Source organism: Acipenser ruthenus, chromosome 38, assembly GCF_902713425.1.
Source record: "Acipenser ruthenus chromosome 38, fAciRut3.2 maternal haplotype, whole genome shotgun sequence".
NCBI classification, from domain to species: domain Eukaryota; kingdom Metazoa; phylum Chordata; class Actinopteri; order Acipenseriformes; family Acipenseridae; genus Acipenser; species Acipenser ruthenus.
The window spans coordinates 441147-458279 of record NC_081226.1 but is presented as its reverse complement, the minus strand read 5'-3'; the positions used below and the strand labels follow the sequence as shown (position 1 = coordinate 458279).

General features: G+C 48.4%; 3 protein-coding genes across 4 annotated transcripts in view; 2 read left to right on the top strand and 1 right to left on the bottom strand.

Annotated features, from left to right (window-relative positions):
* LOC117434013 (nectin-2) overlaps window positions 1-8956 on the top strand; it is a 34754-nt gene extending 25798 nt beyond the window's left edge. Inside the window, exons 6-9 of the mRNA XM_059008943.1 lie at window positions 4262-4400; window positions 4940-5003; window positions 5529-5573; window positions 6256-8956. Coding sequence (XP_058864926.1) covers window positions 4262-4400; window positions 4940-5003; window positions 5529-5573; window positions 6256-6489 — 482 coding nt within the window. The 3' untranslated portion in view covers window positions 6490-8956. The remainder of the gene's footprint in view (window positions 1-4261; window positions 4401-4939; window positions 5004-5528; window positions 5574-6255) is intronic.
* Window positions 8957-9242: 286 nt separating this feature from the next.
* On the bottom strand, window positions 9243-15196 carry LOC117434011 (pregnancy-specific beta-1-glycoprotein 11-like). Of its 2 annotated transcripts, XM_059008934.1 has the most exons (12): window positions 15064-15196; window positions 14500-14850; window positions 13367-13633; window positions 12500-12778; window positions 12219-12323; window positions 11564-11631; window positions 11306-11410; window positions 10894-11001; window positions 10661-10774; window positions 10225-10332; window positions 9994-10107; window positions 9243-9545 (listed from the first exon to the last, which is right to left on the bottom strand). In XM_059008934.1, exons 1-12 carry the CDS (start codon window positions 15101-15103, stop codon window positions 9492-9494), a joined length of 1713 nt encoding a protein of 570 aa, XP_058864917.1. In that variant the 5' UTR covers window positions 15104-15196; the 3' UTR covers window positions 9243-9491. The 2 variants fall into 2 exon arrangements, with proteins under 2 accessions (XP_058864917.1, XP_058864918.1); XM_059008935.1 differs by lacking the exons at window positions 10661-10774; window positions 10894-11001.
* The window catches only part of LOC117964910 (glyceraldehyde-3-phosphate dehydrogenase 2), a 31404-nt gene continuing 25272 nt past the window's right edge, over window positions 11002-17133 (top strand). The window contains exon 1 of the mRNA XM_059008936.1: window positions 11002-11005. The gene's annotated coding sequence lies outside the window, so the exon portion shown is untranslated. The remainder of the gene's footprint in view (window positions 11006-17133) is intronic.

The window sequence follows — 17133 nt, the reverse complement described above, 5'->3', positions numbered from 1 at the left end:
ACCATCAACCATCGACAGAACAGCCTTTCTCAATTATAGTCGAGGGTCAACTGAGATTACCCGCGTCTCCTTGAGAGAATATGATGTTTACTCACTGTCCTGTGATTTAAGCAAGCCCTAGCTGTATTGAATTCGTCATTTAGCAGACGTTTTTATCCAAAGCAACTTACAGAGACTAGGGAGGCGAACTATGCATCATCATCAACTGCTGCTGCTGCTGCAGAGTCGCTTCCAATAGGAGCTTGTTTGTTTTACGTCTCATCCGAAGGATGGAGCACAAGGAGGTTCAGTGACTTGCTCAGGGTCGCACACACTGGGAGTCAGCGGCTGAGCCGGGATTTGACCCTCCTGGTATCCAGCCCCTTTCTCTAACCACCAAGCCTTCAATTAAACAGTTTCGAAGAGGGCTGGAAGAGACCAGGAGTGGAAGGGTTAACTCCGGATTCGATCCACGCTGAAACCCTTCTATTCGCTGCGGTGTCTGCTGACAGGTGCATCGAGGGCTGTTTGTAAACCAGTCTAGCTGGTTTCCTGCAGGCAGCAAACCAGTTTTTCATTTCCCAACAAGGAATTCATCCGAGAACCAAACCAGGAAGTGAATGGCTATACGGAATCAGGCTTTGAGCTCTTGTGTTCTCGTTCCCTGCCGTAGACGTGGTAATGCAGGCTAGATCGGCTGAAGTCCCTTTCTCAGAGTAATGGTCTGCGTCGTCTGGTTAGCAGCTCTTTCAGAAGCAAGCCACCTGCACCCTTTCTGTTGTAGGCTGTTTGAAATCCAGAGTGGGTTGCTACTAAATCGTAAAGCTGGCAACAAGCCCCCCTTTTTTTTTTTTAACCACTGGCCCGCCAAGCCTCGTGTGTAAGCCGGCTGGATTAGTTCAGCATCTGATTTTGGTTGAAGGTGATTTTAGAAGCCAGCTGGAGGTCTGGTGGCCACTGAGAGATCAAGCAGGGTTTGAGTGACTCCCCGAGCCCTGGATTACTACACCATGGCTTCAAAAGCCGCAGGAAATACGCGCCCGTGTGAATATACTTCATCAAGCACTACAGTCCCTCTCACTGACACCTAGAAAGCAAAACAGCTGACTGCTCCAGTCCCTCACTGTTACACAAACAGGAATGGGAGAGATGTTTGAGTTTCGGTCACAATGTTTACCATTCCAGTTTGGAGGGAGTGTCTCTCTCTCTCTCTCTCCCTCTCTCTTTCTATTTCACTTTCTATTTCAAATAAGCTTCATGACCGTGCCAAGGTTACTCAAGTTTAGACGATTCCAGTCCGCGCAGGTTAGCAGGAAGTCGACACACGGTAAATGCATGCGCGGGGGTGTGCAGAGGATCTGTAAACTGCAGCGCTAGCCAGTCCAAACTGGGAAGGCTGCAGTCTGGTCTGAACTGTGTCAAAAATGAGTCCCGTGGATAAATATCCAGCAGCAAGCTCTTCTGATTTCTCCACCTCTCTCCGGACAATATCCGCAGCGCTTTTTGATTTCGTTTTTTTCAGTAATTTGATTGGCATTGAGAATTCTTTTTGTTCTTTTGATGAGATGGTTCTGTACACTAATGTGGTTTGCATTTGAGTTCAATGGCTGTGCTTTTATTATTGCACAGTTATTTAGCTTTTTAAATGCACATATATGTATAATATTTAAATTGCAGCCGCATATTTTATATGAGGCGTTTGTTAATGGGAGGCTTGCTGGTCCAGGGGTTCAAGAAAGGAGCTTATTATCAAGTCGCTTCACCTCCTTGTGCTCCGTCCTTCGGACGAGACTTAGAACCGAGCTCCTATTGGAAGTGACTCTGCAGCAGCAGTTGATGATGAAGCAGAGTTCACCCCCCTAGTCTCTGTAAGTCTCTTTGGATTAAAGCCTCTGCTAAGTGACTACTTTCATAATAATATGAACTGGGATAGTAACGTGAAGGGCAGCGGGTGGGCGGGCGGGGGGGGGACCGTCAGCCATCCCATAATCAAAACCTACAGTTTGAACCGCAGTCAAGGGAATTATTCATTTATCTGGCAGACCGCTTTATCCAAGGCGACTTGCAGGCGTTACAGAACAGTACTGGGTTACAATGCAAGCTTAATATTTAAATACAGTGTAGCTGACAGTAAACCATCCCCTTATCAACTCAGAAACTGGGGGCAGGACATAACAGATAAAACCGCTTCTACAATCATACTGAACACTGCTGCAGCTGCAGTGCGATTATAGTAGTGATGATGTTAACAGCACTAAAATACCAAACTGTTACGTTAGTTAGTAATATCAAATCCTGTGTTTTTCTGTAGCGGTTCTAGTTATTAATAATACTGAACACTGTTTAGGACTGCTATACTGTAATAATACTGAACTCGGTTGCAGTTGCTGCTGATAATGGATTCCTAAATGTCTAGCCACTGCCAGATTTCTGCCTTCCCATATAGTGACTGTGGGCTGCTGCTGTGCGCCAGCAGGTATAATGCGTGATGATTTAAGATCGAATGATGTTCTGTATCTTTACACAAAGTGCTGCGGGCTTTCACTGGGCTGCAGAATGATCTGCTTGCTAATGCGCTGAGTAGCTTGCATTATAAAGCCGTGCATTAGACAGGCATTAGACAGAACATAAGTGCCATTAATAAAACATTGCAAGTACAATAGCGAGCTAAAGTGAAAACATTTGGGTGACGGAAAATCTCCAGAATACCTGCGCATACACCCTGACACACACACACACACACACACCCCACATCTCCAGAATACCTGTGCATACACCCTGACACACACACACACGCACCACATCTCCAGAATACCTGCGCATACACCCTGACACACACACACCACATCCCCAGAATACCTGCGCATACACCCTGACACACACACACACACACCACATCTCCAGAATACCTGTGCATACACCCTGACACACACACACACACACACACACCCCCACATCTCCAGAATACCTGCGCATACACCCTGACACACACACACACTACATCTCCAGAATACCTGCGCATACACCCTGACACACACACACACACACACACACACACACACACCACATCTCCAGAATACCTGCGCATACACCCTGACACACACACACACACACACACACACACACACACACACCACATCTCCAGAATACCTGCGCATACACCCTGACACACACACACACACACACATACACACACACCCCACATCTCCAGAATAGTTCCACGTTATTCCAGCAGGTTTCATTCAGCTTTATGAAGCTGATTCAGGTCATGCTGTGGAGCTGCTGCTTCACACATAAGGAGAAGTTATTTCCCAGGCCTGCCCTGATAAGACAGACTTCTGTTTCTGGACTTGCTGACATGCACGGGATTCACAAAGCGTTTCTTTGTCTGGTTATCGGCTTCTCTGTTTCAGCTTTCTAGTAGAATTTGGGTTTGTTGCACAAGGAACGTTTTTGTGGGTCTGTTGTTTGCAAAGTTATGACCTTGAAGAACTCATCACAATTGTAACAATTATGTTGTGGGGCTGCGTAGTGTGCTGGGTTCATGTTAATGCACTAGACCAGCCTTTCACCTTCCTCTGGAGGCCTGGGTTCCAATCTGGGGGGCTAGGTGGCGCTAGCGGGTTCATGTTAATGCACTAGACCAGCATTTCACCTTCCTCTGGAGGCCTGGGTTCCAATCTGGGGGGCTAGGTGGCGCTAGCGGGTTCATGTTAATGCACTAGACCAGCCTTTCACCTTCCTCTGGAGGCCTGGGTTCCAATCTGGCTGGTTCTCCCCTTGGCAGTACTCACTATTGCCAGCTGCATCGCCCTGCTGTAGAGGGTGGCTTACTGCAGGGTGCGGTGTGCAGGATTGCAGGATTGCAGTGTGCTGGATTGCAGTGTGTTTGAGGGTCCATGCTGGCAGGCAGCATGTGGACACGCTTCCTCCCCGGGTTGAAAGCTGCTGCACGGACTCTCGCCTGCAGAACACACCGCTGTTGCAGAGCCGGGCACAGTGGTGCAGTGGTGAGCTCACAGCGCCCTCTTCTGGCTGTAGAGGGTACAGACCCTCTGTCTGTCTCCCCTCTTTCTTTTAGTGACCTCTCACCTTCCCCTCTCTCTCTCTTTCTCCTGGTTTTAATTGAATGTTCTCCCCCTCTCCCCTTGCTTGTTTGATGGTCCAATTTTACACACTACGGTGTTTCTTATTAAAACCTCCCTCCACTTTTCCCTCCTTGTTAAACACTCACTCTCTCTCTCTCTCTCTCTCTCTCGCTCTCTCTCTCTCTCGCTCTCAGATTCTCGTCTCCCGATGAAGGGGGCAGCCACGGGCAGCATCATTGGCGGGATCATCGCTGTCATCATCATCCTTGCGGTCATAGGCACCATCGTCATGGTGATCAAGAGACAACGCGAGAACCGCACCAACGGAGACGAGTGAGTGTCAGTCTGTCTGTCTGAACCAGCGAGGTAGTGTCTCTGTCTGTCTGTCTGAACCAGCGAGGTAGTGTCTGTCTGTCTGTCTGAACCAGCGAGGTAGTGTCTGTCTGTCTGTCTGAACCAGCGAGGTAGTGTCTGTCTGTGTCTGTCTGTCTGAATCAGCGAGGTAGTGTCTGTCTGTCTGAATCAGCGAGGTAGTGTCTGTCTGTCTGTCTGAACTAGCGAGGTAGTGTCTGTCTGAACCAGCGAGGTAGTGTCTGTCTGTCTGTCTGAACCAGCGAGGTAGTGTCTGTCTGTCTGAACCAGAGAGGTAGTGTCTGTCTGTCTGTCTGTCTGTCTGTCTGTCTGTCTGTCTGAACCAGCGAGGTAGTGTCTGTACTGGGGGTGTGTGTGTTACTCTGTCCAGCCATGTGTTTGAATGATGAAGCACTCTATAGCTAGTGTGAATAGGTTACCAGTCGTTTGAGGGAGTGTCTGTGTGTAATCTGGCAATGTTAACACTCTCTTCCCCCCCCCCCCCCCCCCCCCCCTCGCAGTGTGGAGGGACCTCCTTCCTACAGGCCCCCCCCTCCCAAGAAGACCGGGGGCTCCACAGAAGCAGTGAGTTGAATTTTTTTTTTTTTTTTTCTTTCATAACTATTAAAACCGTTTCAATGGTGCTAAATTCAGAAACGGTAACTTTGAAAATTCAACGACAAACGTTTCGACTCGAAGCCTCTCTGTGTGTCTTCAGCTGAATTAAACAGCACAAGAAAATGATCGCACTCGGCCACAGGCATTTCCGCTAGAAGCGTTTCTTCGATTTTTGATTCAGAAACGCTGAGAGACGCCTCGTAAATTCAACGACCAAAACCTTTAGACTTCCAGCTGAATTTAAGACACTTTCATTCAGAATTTCTTTTCTTTTGTAAGCATGTTTTTAACACGCGGTGCGATCAGACTTCTCTTCTGAGACATTGCAGGCTCCGCTGCAGTGGAGATGAAAGGTGGAGAGAGAGGATGATGATGATGATGATGATGATGATGATGATGATGATGATGATGATGATGATGATGATGTCAGCTCTGTGCATCACAGGCCCTCCCACCCGCTTGTATAAAAACCCTTTTCTGTGTCTTTTGCAGCTTGATAAACTCCATGTGGATGCTCCCTCCAGAATCAATGCCATGGTAAGAGACACTCAGTCATATAACACAGGCTTCCAGGACCCCGGCTGTCTGTGTAATATTGACTCCTCAAGTAGACGTTTATTCATTTGGCAGATGCCTTTTTATCCAAAGCGACTTCCGGGTGTTACAGGGCAGTGCAGGGTTACAATGCAAAAATCTGTATTGAAATACAGTATGGTTTACAATAAGATAATAATACTACTAGAATACAGTGTGAACTAGGGAGGCAACAAGTTAGGATTACAGTGAGTTAGATCTACAATGACATTGTAGTGCAAGGATAGCGCATCAGCTGAGGATCCAGTGACGTGGTGCTGAGGTCAGGTGAGTCCAGCGCAGAGCAGGAGGGGCGGATTCAGAGATCGGTCTGAACAGGTAGCAGAGGTGTGTTTTTCTCAGACAGGCGTCGGGTATTTTCTGATGGGATACAAGAGCATGCGGGTTCAGAAGCATCGATTTTACTCTGAGTTCCAGAGTTTGGCTGGGGAAACTCTCTTTCAGGAATACTACAAAAAACTTCCTGAATTCAGCGACAGCCGTGTCGACGGGAAGTCTCTCTCTGTGTCTTCAAAAGAAACGTAACTGGTTCTGAAGACGTTGAGAGAGACTTCTAGTGGGAACGTCTCTTACTGAACTTCTAGTTGTAACCTCTTCCGGCTCACTCTGCTTTTCATCATCCCAGGACGTAGACGCTTATTACGATGACCCTGCGGAGGCACACTTCAGAGACAACAGCTCGGGGCCCCCGGGCTACAGCTCCCCTAGTGGCCAGGAGGAGAACTACCAGCGCAGTGCCCTTGTGCAGGACGACTATCTGGAGCAGACGCACCCCATCTACAATGAGCTGAGCTACCCGGAGCCAGGCTCCTCCTACGACGGGCGGAGCTACGTGATGTCACCAGCTGTGTACGTCTAGACCACACCCACCCTGACTCCTCCCTGCTAGGGGCGGGGGCTTTGTGATGTCATTGGCCACGCCTCTCCTCGTCACAGATATATGGATTAGACTATTTTTTCTTTTTTCAAATTAATTCAAATTTAAGTGGAGATTACTGTCCTATTTTATTTTTAAGCAGCCCTCCATGATATACGCTGAATAAGGCATTAGCACCTATGTTTTGCTGTGTGGCGGTTGGACTTGTTTTTAACCCTTACCCTGCCATCTAAAAGTATGCCGTGCTCCAAGGGTGTGGAATTCAAGGCCCAGTTTACAGCTGCTTAACCACATTGTCTGCAAGTCCCTCCCCAGGGCTTTCGGCGCGATAACACAGAGAGCCGCTCTCGCTGGGTCGTGCGCAAGGGATTAGACCAACTGCGAAATGCTCACTCGAGGAAGAGGAACAGGAGAAGGATTTAAACCACTTTCCTACCGAGAAAACCCACGAGATCCTTCTCCTCATTGTGCTTTACTCAATTCGAGAATATCCAAAATTTTCAAATAACTCAAGAAACACCTGCCTTTTTTGAAATACCTGCCTTCCAGGTGAATGTTTTAGCTGTGAAAATGATTAAAGCCTAGTGTCTCTCTGCCCTGTCACACACTCTCTCTCTCTCTCTCTCTCTCTCTCTCTCTCTCTCAAATTCAAATTCAAAAATGCTTTATTGGCATGACGAGAGCGCTCAGGTATTGCCAAAGCTTTTATAATACAAAACAGAAATAATAAAACAGAAATACAATTACAGAACCTAACAAACACAAAAAACCATTGTTCCCTTCCCTTTGAACAATATAACTACCTCCCTCCCTCCCTCTCTCCTTCTTTCCACCCTCCCTCCCTCCCTCCTCATCCCCAGTAACCCATGGTCGTGTATGCAGGGTGTCACACACTGTCCCTCAGGTTGTGGCAGGCAGACACATACTGTTCTCTCTCTCTCTCTCTCTCTCTCTCTCTCTCTCTCTCTCTCTCTCTCTCTCTCTCTCTCTCTCTCTCTCTCTCTCTCTCTCTCTCTCTCTCTCTCTCTCTCTCTCTCTCTCTCTCTCTCTCTCTCTGCCTTGATGTACATAAAATAGCTCAGTTCGCCCCCTGCTGGTTGTACATAGAAATGATTCTGTAAAAAATTGAATGCAAACCCTTAGACAAGTTCATGCGAAATAAGACACTAAAGCAAAAACACATGCCACTAATTTTATTTTCTTTCTTACTGAATTTCTGAATGTCAATATTTTGTTTTTTTTAAATATGGGGGGCGCTGTTTGTCAGGAGCTGTAAGAGATCTGTCAAATCTTATTGACTGAAAGTGTCCTGCTTGAACAGACCGCACGGAGCACTAATGGAACGATTATATTATTATATCCAGTGTGTGTTGCGGGGGGGGCAGGTTTAACGGTTACACTCTGGTGTTCCAGCTGTGCTTAGAGAGAAGACGTGTTTGAGAGCTCTAGAGGGACTGCTTTTTTTAAAATAAAAAATTAAATAAAAAATGATCTAAAAATAAATGTGAAAATCCAGACCCTGAACCAAGTTTGCAGAGACGTCAGCTTTTCAGTTTGCCTGTGATGTTTAACTGGAGAAACCCAGCCGTCTGTGCTAATCTGTAAATATCATTATAGTCTGAATCGGCGATTCGACCAGGCTTCGAATCGAAACTTAACACAAAGGGAAATCGGACCCAACATCTAATTATTTTTACAAAGGTGATTTTTAAGCCTTTTAAGATTATTTTGGAGAACTCTCTGTTTTTGTTATTTTGTAAAAGTTCCTAAACTCTACCTGTTTCTGTCCTGCCCCGCAGCCCGAAGACATTGAAGCTGTTTTTACTAGAGAGACGCTCCCTTTGTGTGACACTACAAATCTCTCAAATTTAACAGTTATTAAACTCTAAATCCATAACCACTGACATTTATTTCGATCCCTGCGTTTGTTTGTTTGTTTGTTTTTAAATGAGTATTTGTTCTATCGGAATCTGAGAGCGAGTTTCATTGCTTTGAAACCGTGCAGCTCTGCCCGGCCACAGCAGGCAAAGTCACTACATGACCGCTTCATACTGATTTGTGTCGTTTCGCTGGTTTGTATCGTTCTCGCTGGTTTGTATCGTTCTCGCTGGTTTGTATCGTTCTCGCTGGTTTGTATCGTTCTCGCTGGTTTGTATCGTTCTCGCTGGTTTGTCGTGTCGTGCAGCACAGAGAGGCTCTGCCCGGCTCACAGCACTACACGACGGACAGCATTGTGAGTGGCAAGTTTCTAATCAAACCCGCAGGGCTCGGGTTTGAATGTGCGAGCTGCTCAGGATTTAGACCCAATTAAAACGGGTTATGGTGTAAAAATGACTGATTCTTTAAATTTTATTATGTTTTTAATTTGGTGTCTTATCGTAGCTACTACTGATTTTATAAGATGTTTGTGTTTTTTTAACTGTATTTTTAAATAAATAGTTTTTTTTTAGCTGTGACGTGTGTGTGTTTATATTCGGGCTCCACGGCATCCGTTTCAACGCGCTTGTTTTCAACCGTCCAGAAAAGACTTCTAAATGAAGACGCTAAATCAGTTGAAGACGCGGAGAAAGACCTCGAGTCTAAAACGTCTCTCACTGGATTCATTCATTCTGTTTTGGTATTTCTATAGACACGAAGAGGCAGAAATGAACCTTGTATGAGCCTAACTCAGTCACAGCATCTTCACACCCGATATTCAGTCGGTATGAAAAAAAAATCAATATAACATTCATGGTAGAAATTCAAGAATATTTATTTTATTTAAAAGTGCAAATATAATTCACATATATATATTTCTCCATATACATTTTAAAAATTAGTTTTATGAATGGATTAAATACATTAATTTATAGAAATTTTTATTCACTGAATCAAAAATATTTTGTTGAAGTGAAAACTGTTCAGAGTAGCGGCATTCTTTTGAGATCACCACTGTAAGAAGTGACTCTATGTAAAGGTCGTTGCTCTCCATCGGGCTCCATGGTTCAAACTGCCTGGTCATGCCCTCCTGCAGGGGGGTGTGCTGCCTGCGGGGGGCGCTGTGGGAAGAGAGACGGGAATGACGCACAAACAGACGGATGGAAGAGAGCCACAGACAAATACACCCCCGGTGCATTCTGGGAAGTGTAGTCCTGCTGTGAGAGGTACCCAACACAGGTAAAATGTACTACAATGCACTGGGGTGTGAATTGTAAAGCCTGAACTGTCCTGAACTGTGGTGGTGCACGTGGAGTCATGTGGTCACCCTGTGTGTTGACGGACAAACAGATACGCAGTCACACACAGAGACGGACAGGCTCCAGCAACTTTTCAACACCCGCTCAAGAGATCTGAGGAGTGTTTTATTTGTTTGGAAAGGTTTGATTGTGTCCACACAGGGACTGGTCACAAAACAACAGACCAGCTGGTATTGTGGGTGTGCAAAGGGATGCAGACTGAAGAAAAACGACTGGTTCCTTCAAGTTCCAGTACAGTAAGGATACTCACATGGGACCTGGGGCTCCTGTAGGAAGGGGGGAGCGCCAGAGGGGGCGCCGCTGAGCTCCGAGCGGTCCTGTGAACAGGGGGAGGGGTAGGGGGGTCGTTCACACCGTGACGACGCTGAGAAGAGAGAGAGCGAGAGAGAGAATTGCAGGTATTGTTTGTAAAAGCACGATGTGTGATGTCAGTTTGTATTTGTCGCTGTTGTTTTTATAACAGGTAGAATAACATGCTCACATGGGATCTGGGGGGTCCGTAGGAAGGGGTGTGGTCCACACGGGGCGCCGCTGAGCTCCGAGCGGTCCGGTGAACCGGGGGAGGGAGCTCGTTCACACCCCCACGGCGCTGGGAGGAGAGAGGGAGGAGAGGAACGTTTAGAAGAGGAGGTGAAGAGAGGGCAGGTTAGAGAGAAGGATGACAGAGGGAGGGAGGAGAAAGTGAGGGGAAGGTTAGAGAAAGGGTTGAAGAGAGAGGAGGGGAGGGGGAGGCAGGTTATACAGTTCTTGTTGTCCCCTTGACCTTTTCACGTGGTTTGCAAACGCTGCGTGGTTCTCATTGCAATTACAAGCAGGCTCAAGAGACACCATGTGAGAGGAATTATTACAACCCCTCAGAACAACTGAACATCATGAACATACCAGAGGAGGAGGAGAGGAGAGAGGATGATACTCACGTGGGACCTGGGGCTCCTGTAGGAAGGGGGGAGCGCCAGAGGGGGCGCCGCTGAGCTCCGAGCGGTCCTGTGAACAGGGGGAGGGGTGGGGGGGTCGTTCACACAGTGACGACGCTGAGAAGAGAGAGAGAGAGAGAGAGAGAATTGCAGGTATTGTTTGTAAAAGCACGATGTGTGATGTCAGTTTGTATTTGTCGCTGTTGTTTTCATAACAGGTAGAATAACATGCTCACATGGGATCTGGGGGGTCCGTAGGAAGGGGTGTGGTCCACACGGGGCGCCGCTGAGCTCCGAGCGGTCCGGTGAACCGGGGGAGGGAGCTCGTTTACACCCCCACGAGACTGAGGAGAGAGAGAGGAGCGTGGAGAGAAGAGAAGCAGAGGAGAGGTTAGAGAAAGGAGAGATTGAGGAGAAGAGGAGAGATTTTACAGGAAGGGAGAGGGGAAGGGTGATTAGACGTAGGGGGAAGGAGATTAGAGAGAGATGAGGGGAGAGGTGAAAGGAGGCTGGGCATGTTAGAGAGATCAGAAGTGATGAAGGAAGGTGAGAGAGAGTGAGGAGAGGGAGACAGTATCTATGGGGTAACTGTATCTGTGATAAACCCAGAAAGGGGTCAGACTGTGACTAATCACCAACGATACTCACCTGGGACCAGGGGCTCCTGTAGGGAGGCGGGGCTGCCACAGGGGGCGCCTCTGAGCGCGTGAGAACCGGAGGGGGGAGAGGAGGCGTGTTCGCACTCCCGTGAGGCTGAAACGAGAGAGATGGAGAGAGTGAGGGTGGGGGAGAGAAAGGAGAGAGGTAGGGAACTTAGGGAGAGACAGGAGAGGAGGAGCCCCACAAGACAGAGAGGAGAGGGGAAAGAGATGGGATAGGAGGAGAGGGTTAGGGTTCTACTCTTACCCTGGGGAGCGGAGTCAAGGTAGGATTGGGTTTTGTTCGTTTAAGTTTCTCCTTCAGCCAGTGGTCTCCTGCAAAGAGAACGTGAAAAAATAATTGGAATTTAAAAACCGCGAATGACACGAGAGAATCATTGTTTGTTTGTTTTTAGATCCCTTTTTATTCTACCTTTAACAAGATGTGTACTGAGTTCTTGCTAGCTTTGCTGTTCTTTGAGTTTCCAACTGTGTGCAGGAAGGGAGCTTAAACGCTGGTCTGCTTGACTCGGTCTCTTCTAGTTTCAATCACACTGATGAAGGCACTAGAGCCCAAACGCTGGTCTGCTTGACTCGGTCTCTTCTAGTTTCAATCACACTGATGAAGGCACTAGAGCCCAAACGCTGGTCTGCTTGACTCGGTCTCTTCTAGTTTCAATCACACTGATGAAGGCACTAGAGCCCAAACGCTGGTCTGCTTGACTCGGTCTCTTCTAGCATCAATCACACTGATGAAGGCACTGGAGCCCAATCGCTGGTCTGCTTGACTCGGTCTCTTCTAGCATCAGTCACACTGATGAAGGCACTAGAGCCCAAACGCTGGTCTGCGTGACTCGGTCTCTTCTAGCATCAATCACACTGATGAAGGCACTAGAGCCCAAATGTTTTCTGGACTCTCTTACCTTTTCTCCACCTCAGCAACAGTAGGACCAGCAGGAGGAGCAGGAGCAGTCCGACGACGCAGCCAATCACAATGCCCGCTATCGCGCCGCCGCTGAGACAGTGCCCTGGAGAAGACGGCACAGCGCATTGAGATACAGCACAGCACAGCACAGCACAGCAGGACTTGGAAACCAATTCCTTGAAGAGGTAGCTTGAATCCAGACCTGACCCAAGACGAGGCTTTCTCAACTGGATCAGAGGCCGCCGAACGGACCCTGATAAAAACGCGCCAGGTGCTCACCGACAACGTTGACTGCGGTGGAGGCGGTGGCTGATCTCCCCGTGACCGCGTTGGAGGCTGTGCAGGTGTAGCTTCCCCCCTGATCGAGGGACGCCGCTGGGATGAACAGCCTGGCGTTCCCCGAGGAGACGGGGCGGCCGTTGAGCGCCCAGGAGAAGCGAGCGGGAGGATTGGAGACGGAGACGCAGGACAGGCTGACGGCTCTGCCTTCCACGACGTCGCCCTCGCTCACGCAATCGGAGAGGAGCGCCCGGCTGACCGAAGGGAGGTCCGGCCCGTCTGAAAGGGAAGCAGGCCAATCAGAACGGAGCGTCGAAACAGGAGCACCCAATCAAAACGTTATAATAATACCTGCAGGGTCAACCCAAGCTCTCGATGTAAAATACCGGAGTTTCTGGTGTATGATGAAGCTCTCGGTACAGCAACACCCACAAGGGATCGCACTGCTAACTGGATAGGGACCCAGAGCTGGGATGTCTATGGTGACGGTTGTAGGGTTTAATGATTTGTTAATGACCCGACATGTGGAGACTATGACTGAGAAGGTTTTGACAGCTATCCTGCACACGGGGGGGGGGGGGGGGGGTGGTGTCTCCTGGCTTTTGTTCCACCCCCCCGAGCTCTCAATTACTCAAATCGGTCTAATTATTTGATTAATTGGACACGCTTCAAAATGTTTACCTGAAGTGAGTTTTTTTTTAATGGTCAGCTGTAAAATACGTCCAATTGAACAGAAATTTGATCCATGACGTTAATTGAGAGCGTAAGTTGGAATGAAAACCAGGAGACCCCTCGGCCCTCGAGGACTGGAGTTTGAGCCCCCTGCGGTCCTGTATGTGGAAGGGGAGTCTCCACAGCCAGACTCACAGCTGACGTCGAGGACGGTCCAGCCCGTTCCTGCGCTCACGGCGTTGGTCACTCTGCACGTGTAGTTCCCGGCGTCTTCTCTGCCCACCCTGGAGATCCTCAGCACACTGTCGGAGATCGTGACGTGGTTGTCGGGGGTCAGCCCGACCCCACCCAGTCCCCAAGTCACCTGAGGCTTCGTCCCCTGGGACCAGCGGCAGGTGAGAGTGACGTTGTCCCCTTGGAGGATCGGAGAGGGGGAGGAAATGGAGACGTCCTGGATGGGATCTGGGAATATAGAGACACGAGAAAGATTCAGGACAGACACACACCAGCGTAATCAACGCTGGACAGATATCAGATAATATGTCCAGTCACCCTCTCTCTTATAGGGCAGCAGTGTGGAGTAGTGGTTAGGGCTCTGGACCCTTGACCGGAGGGTCGTGGGTTCAATCCCAGGTGGGGGGGGACACTGCTGCTGTACCCTTGAGCAAGGTACTTTACCTAGATTGCTCCAGTAAAAACCCAACTGTATAAATGGGTAATTGTATGTAAAAATAATGTGATATCTTGTAACAATTGTAAGTCGCCCTGGATAAGGGCGTCTGCTAAGAAATAAATAATAATAATAATAATAATAATAATAATAATATCAGTTTATATGTCTGTTTGACCCTGTCTCTCCTATCATTTGATATGTCTGTTTGATCCTGTCTCTCCTATCAATTAATATGTCTGTTTGATCCTGTCTCTCCTATCAGTTAATATGTCTGTTTGATCCTGTCTCTCCTATCAGTTAATATGTCTGTTTGATCCTGTCTCTATATCAGTTAATATGTCTGTTTGGTCCTGTCTCTCATATCAGTTAATATGTCTGCTTGATCCTTTCTCTCCTATCAGTTAATATGTCTGTTTGATCCTGTCTCTCCTATCAGTTAATATGTCTGTTTGACTCTGAAGAGTGAGTTTTGTGGAGAGGTAAGTACAGGGTCTCACGCTGACGTTATTAACTCATCAGCCTCTAGGAGGAGATTTATTACAACGCTGACCTGCAGACTCTCCTGATTAAACCCTCATTCATAACGCACTGTATTTCTGTATTGCTGCTGTCCTCATCCTTACTGATAGTAACACAGCTGGCAGTTAAGACTCACCGAACACCTCCAGCCGGATCACCCTGCTGTTCTTGGTCACTCCAGTGCTGGCTTTGGGGTCCACGGTGATGGTGTAACCCCCCTCGTCGGCTCTTGCGGCGTCCTTCAGCCGCAGCGAGAAATCCCCGGCGATGTTGAGCCGGCCGCGGTACTGCTCGATCTCGTTCAGAACCGGGCTCACCTGCCCCCCGACCCACACCCCCAGGGTCTGCCCCGATGGGGAGGCCCAGGACACAGTCAGCACCTCGGAGAGGGACAGGGTCTTCACAGCCAGGAGAGAAATCTGACCCGTCCGGACCTGCACCACCTCCGAGGGGAAAGAGATCTCCACCGGGAACTGAGAGGAGACGACTGGAGGAAGAGGAGAAGAGGCAGAACCTGGAGTTAAACCGGCCCGCTTATTGTAAGGTTCCTGCGCGGGGATTGAACCTGATCCGCTCGCTACAGCCTTTCAGTCAAACGAGGCTTTGATAGCTGCTTAATCTTCACACGATAACAAAATTTAAAAACCCCCTGCGTAAGAAAACAAAAACGAGGAACGCAGGGTGCGCCCCGCTCGCTCACCGCTGATTAGAACAAAAGCAGGGAGGAGGAAGGCTGTCATCTCTGTGCCAGTCGCATCACTGCCACCCGCGTCGTTCTGTATCGATTAGAAAGAGATGCATTTCACCAGGACAGTGGGGGGTGGGGGGGGGGGAGTGGAAGCTTTAAAAAAAAAGAAAGTGAAACGGAAAGAAAGCGATACGCCAGAGATTTAAAAATGACAATAAAGAGTTTCCAATCGCAATAAAACATGGATTGTGTTATCAAGCCTTAAGATCCTACAGTGGACATACAGAGGCACCCTCTTCCCCCCCCCCCCCCCAAAAAAAACAGGACCCTTGCCCCATCACTTTGTGGCTTGGAACCTGGTTGCAGGAGACTAGGTTTCAGGCCACTGCGCGGCACACCAGGCAGGGAGACTTTGGGGGTTTGATACAGCAAACCTCAAACTAGGGCTCCCTCTGGTCTCCTGGAACCAGGTTTCAAGCCGCTGTTCCTGAAAAAGTTGGTTTTGTGTTCCCACAACTTAACGCAACAACACACAGCACAGTTTAAACGCAGCCCTTCTGAGAACGAGTGAAAACAAACTCACCTCTTCTCCTCAGAGCATTCTGTCACTGTGGGGAGTGCGTCTGTTTTTGTTCTGTCAGTGTTGTCTGCACTCTGTGTGTGTGTGTGTGTGCGTGTGTGTGGTTTGGAGGTAATCTGTAGGCTGGGTGTCTCTCTGAATTTCAGATTCCGAGCGCAAGTCTTGTATTTGAAGGTAGGTCCGCTGCCCCTGTTCCCCCGCGGACTGTGTTTCTATTCCGCAGGTTTCCGGTCTCTTCCATTCAACAGGGCGGTGGTTTGGAGAAGACAAACCGGTTCTATTCCTCAGGCAGGGAGAGACTACACCTGTTCTCTTAAACAGGCAACGCCACTCCAGTCATGAAGCGAGGTGGGCCCCACATCTGGGAGAGTCTACTGGTGTCCAATCAGTCACGGTCCTGGAGAGGTTTAAGAATTACACACGTACAATGCATTCCAGTGAATTGCATCCATGCATTTTCATTTACCCAGAATAAGGAACAGGCATTTTCAAAAGAAATGTTCTTTCTGTAGTTAACAAAAATCTACTGTAATAGGACTTAGTATGATGTGCGTCTGGACTTATTTAAAGTTGGATTTAGAACATAACAACATAAGAAAGTTTCCAAACGAGAGGAGGCCATTCAGCCCATCTTGCTCGTTTGGTTGTTAGTAGCTTATTGATCCCAGAATCTCATCAAGCAGCTTCTTGAAGGATCCCAGGGTGTCAGCTTCAACAACATTACTGGGGAGTTGGTTCCAGACCCTCACGATTCTCTGTGTAAAAAAGTGCCTCCTATTTTCTGTTCTGAATGCCCCTTTATCTAATCTCCATTTGTGACCCCTGGTCCTTATTTCTTTTTTCAGGTAAAAAAAGTCCCCTGATTTCAGTGTTACTTGCATGAATTGTCTCTACAAATGCAGTCTCTCTCCCTCTTGCTCTCTCTCTCTTTCTCCCTCTCTCTTGCTCTTTCTTTCTTTCTTTCTTCTCTCTCTCCCTCTCCTCTCCCTCTTTTCTCTCTCTTGCTCTCTCTTTCTGTCTCTCCCTCTCTTCCTCCTTCCCTCTCTCTCCCTCTCTTGCTCTCTTTCTTTCTGTCTGTCTGTCTCTCTCTCTTGCTCTCTCTCCTTTTCTCTCCCTCTCTTTCTTTCTCCCTCTCCCTCTCCCTCTCCTTCTCTCCCTCTCCTTCTCTCCCTCTCCTTCTCTCCCTCTCCCTCTCCCTCTCCCTCTCCCTCTCCCTCTCCCTCTCCCTCTCCCTCTCCCTCTCCCTCTCCCTCTCCCTCTCCCTCTCCCTCTCCTTCTCTCTCTCTCTCTCTCTCTCTCTAATCTACAAAAACAGGAACTTGAGCCCTCTTACTAAACATTTTTATTTTTTCCTAGAGGGTTTTTTTTGGCGGGGGGGGGGGGGGGGGTGGTTGTGTCGTTCCTCTCACTTGGGACGCCCCTGGTTCAATTGATCAGGACAGCAGAGGATCCAAACACGGCAGGAGCTCCGCTTATAAAGGATGACCAATGCGTCCCAGTGA

Excerpts from the sequence above, each read along its gene's own strand:
- LOC117434011 (XM_059008934.1), bottom strand. The coding sequence starts at position 15,103 with ATGACAGCCTTCCTCCTCCCTGCTTTTGTTCTAATCAGCG. Across the intron at positions 12,779-13,366 it reads GACCGTCCTCGACGTCAGCT|ACGGGCCGGACCTCCCTTCG; the intron begins GTGAGTCTGGCT and ends CTTCCCTTTCAG. Across the intron at positions 11,002-11,305 it reads ACAGGAGCCCCTGGTCCCAG|TCTCGTGGGGGTGTAAACGA; the intron begins GTGAGTATCGTT and ends CTCTCTCCTCAG.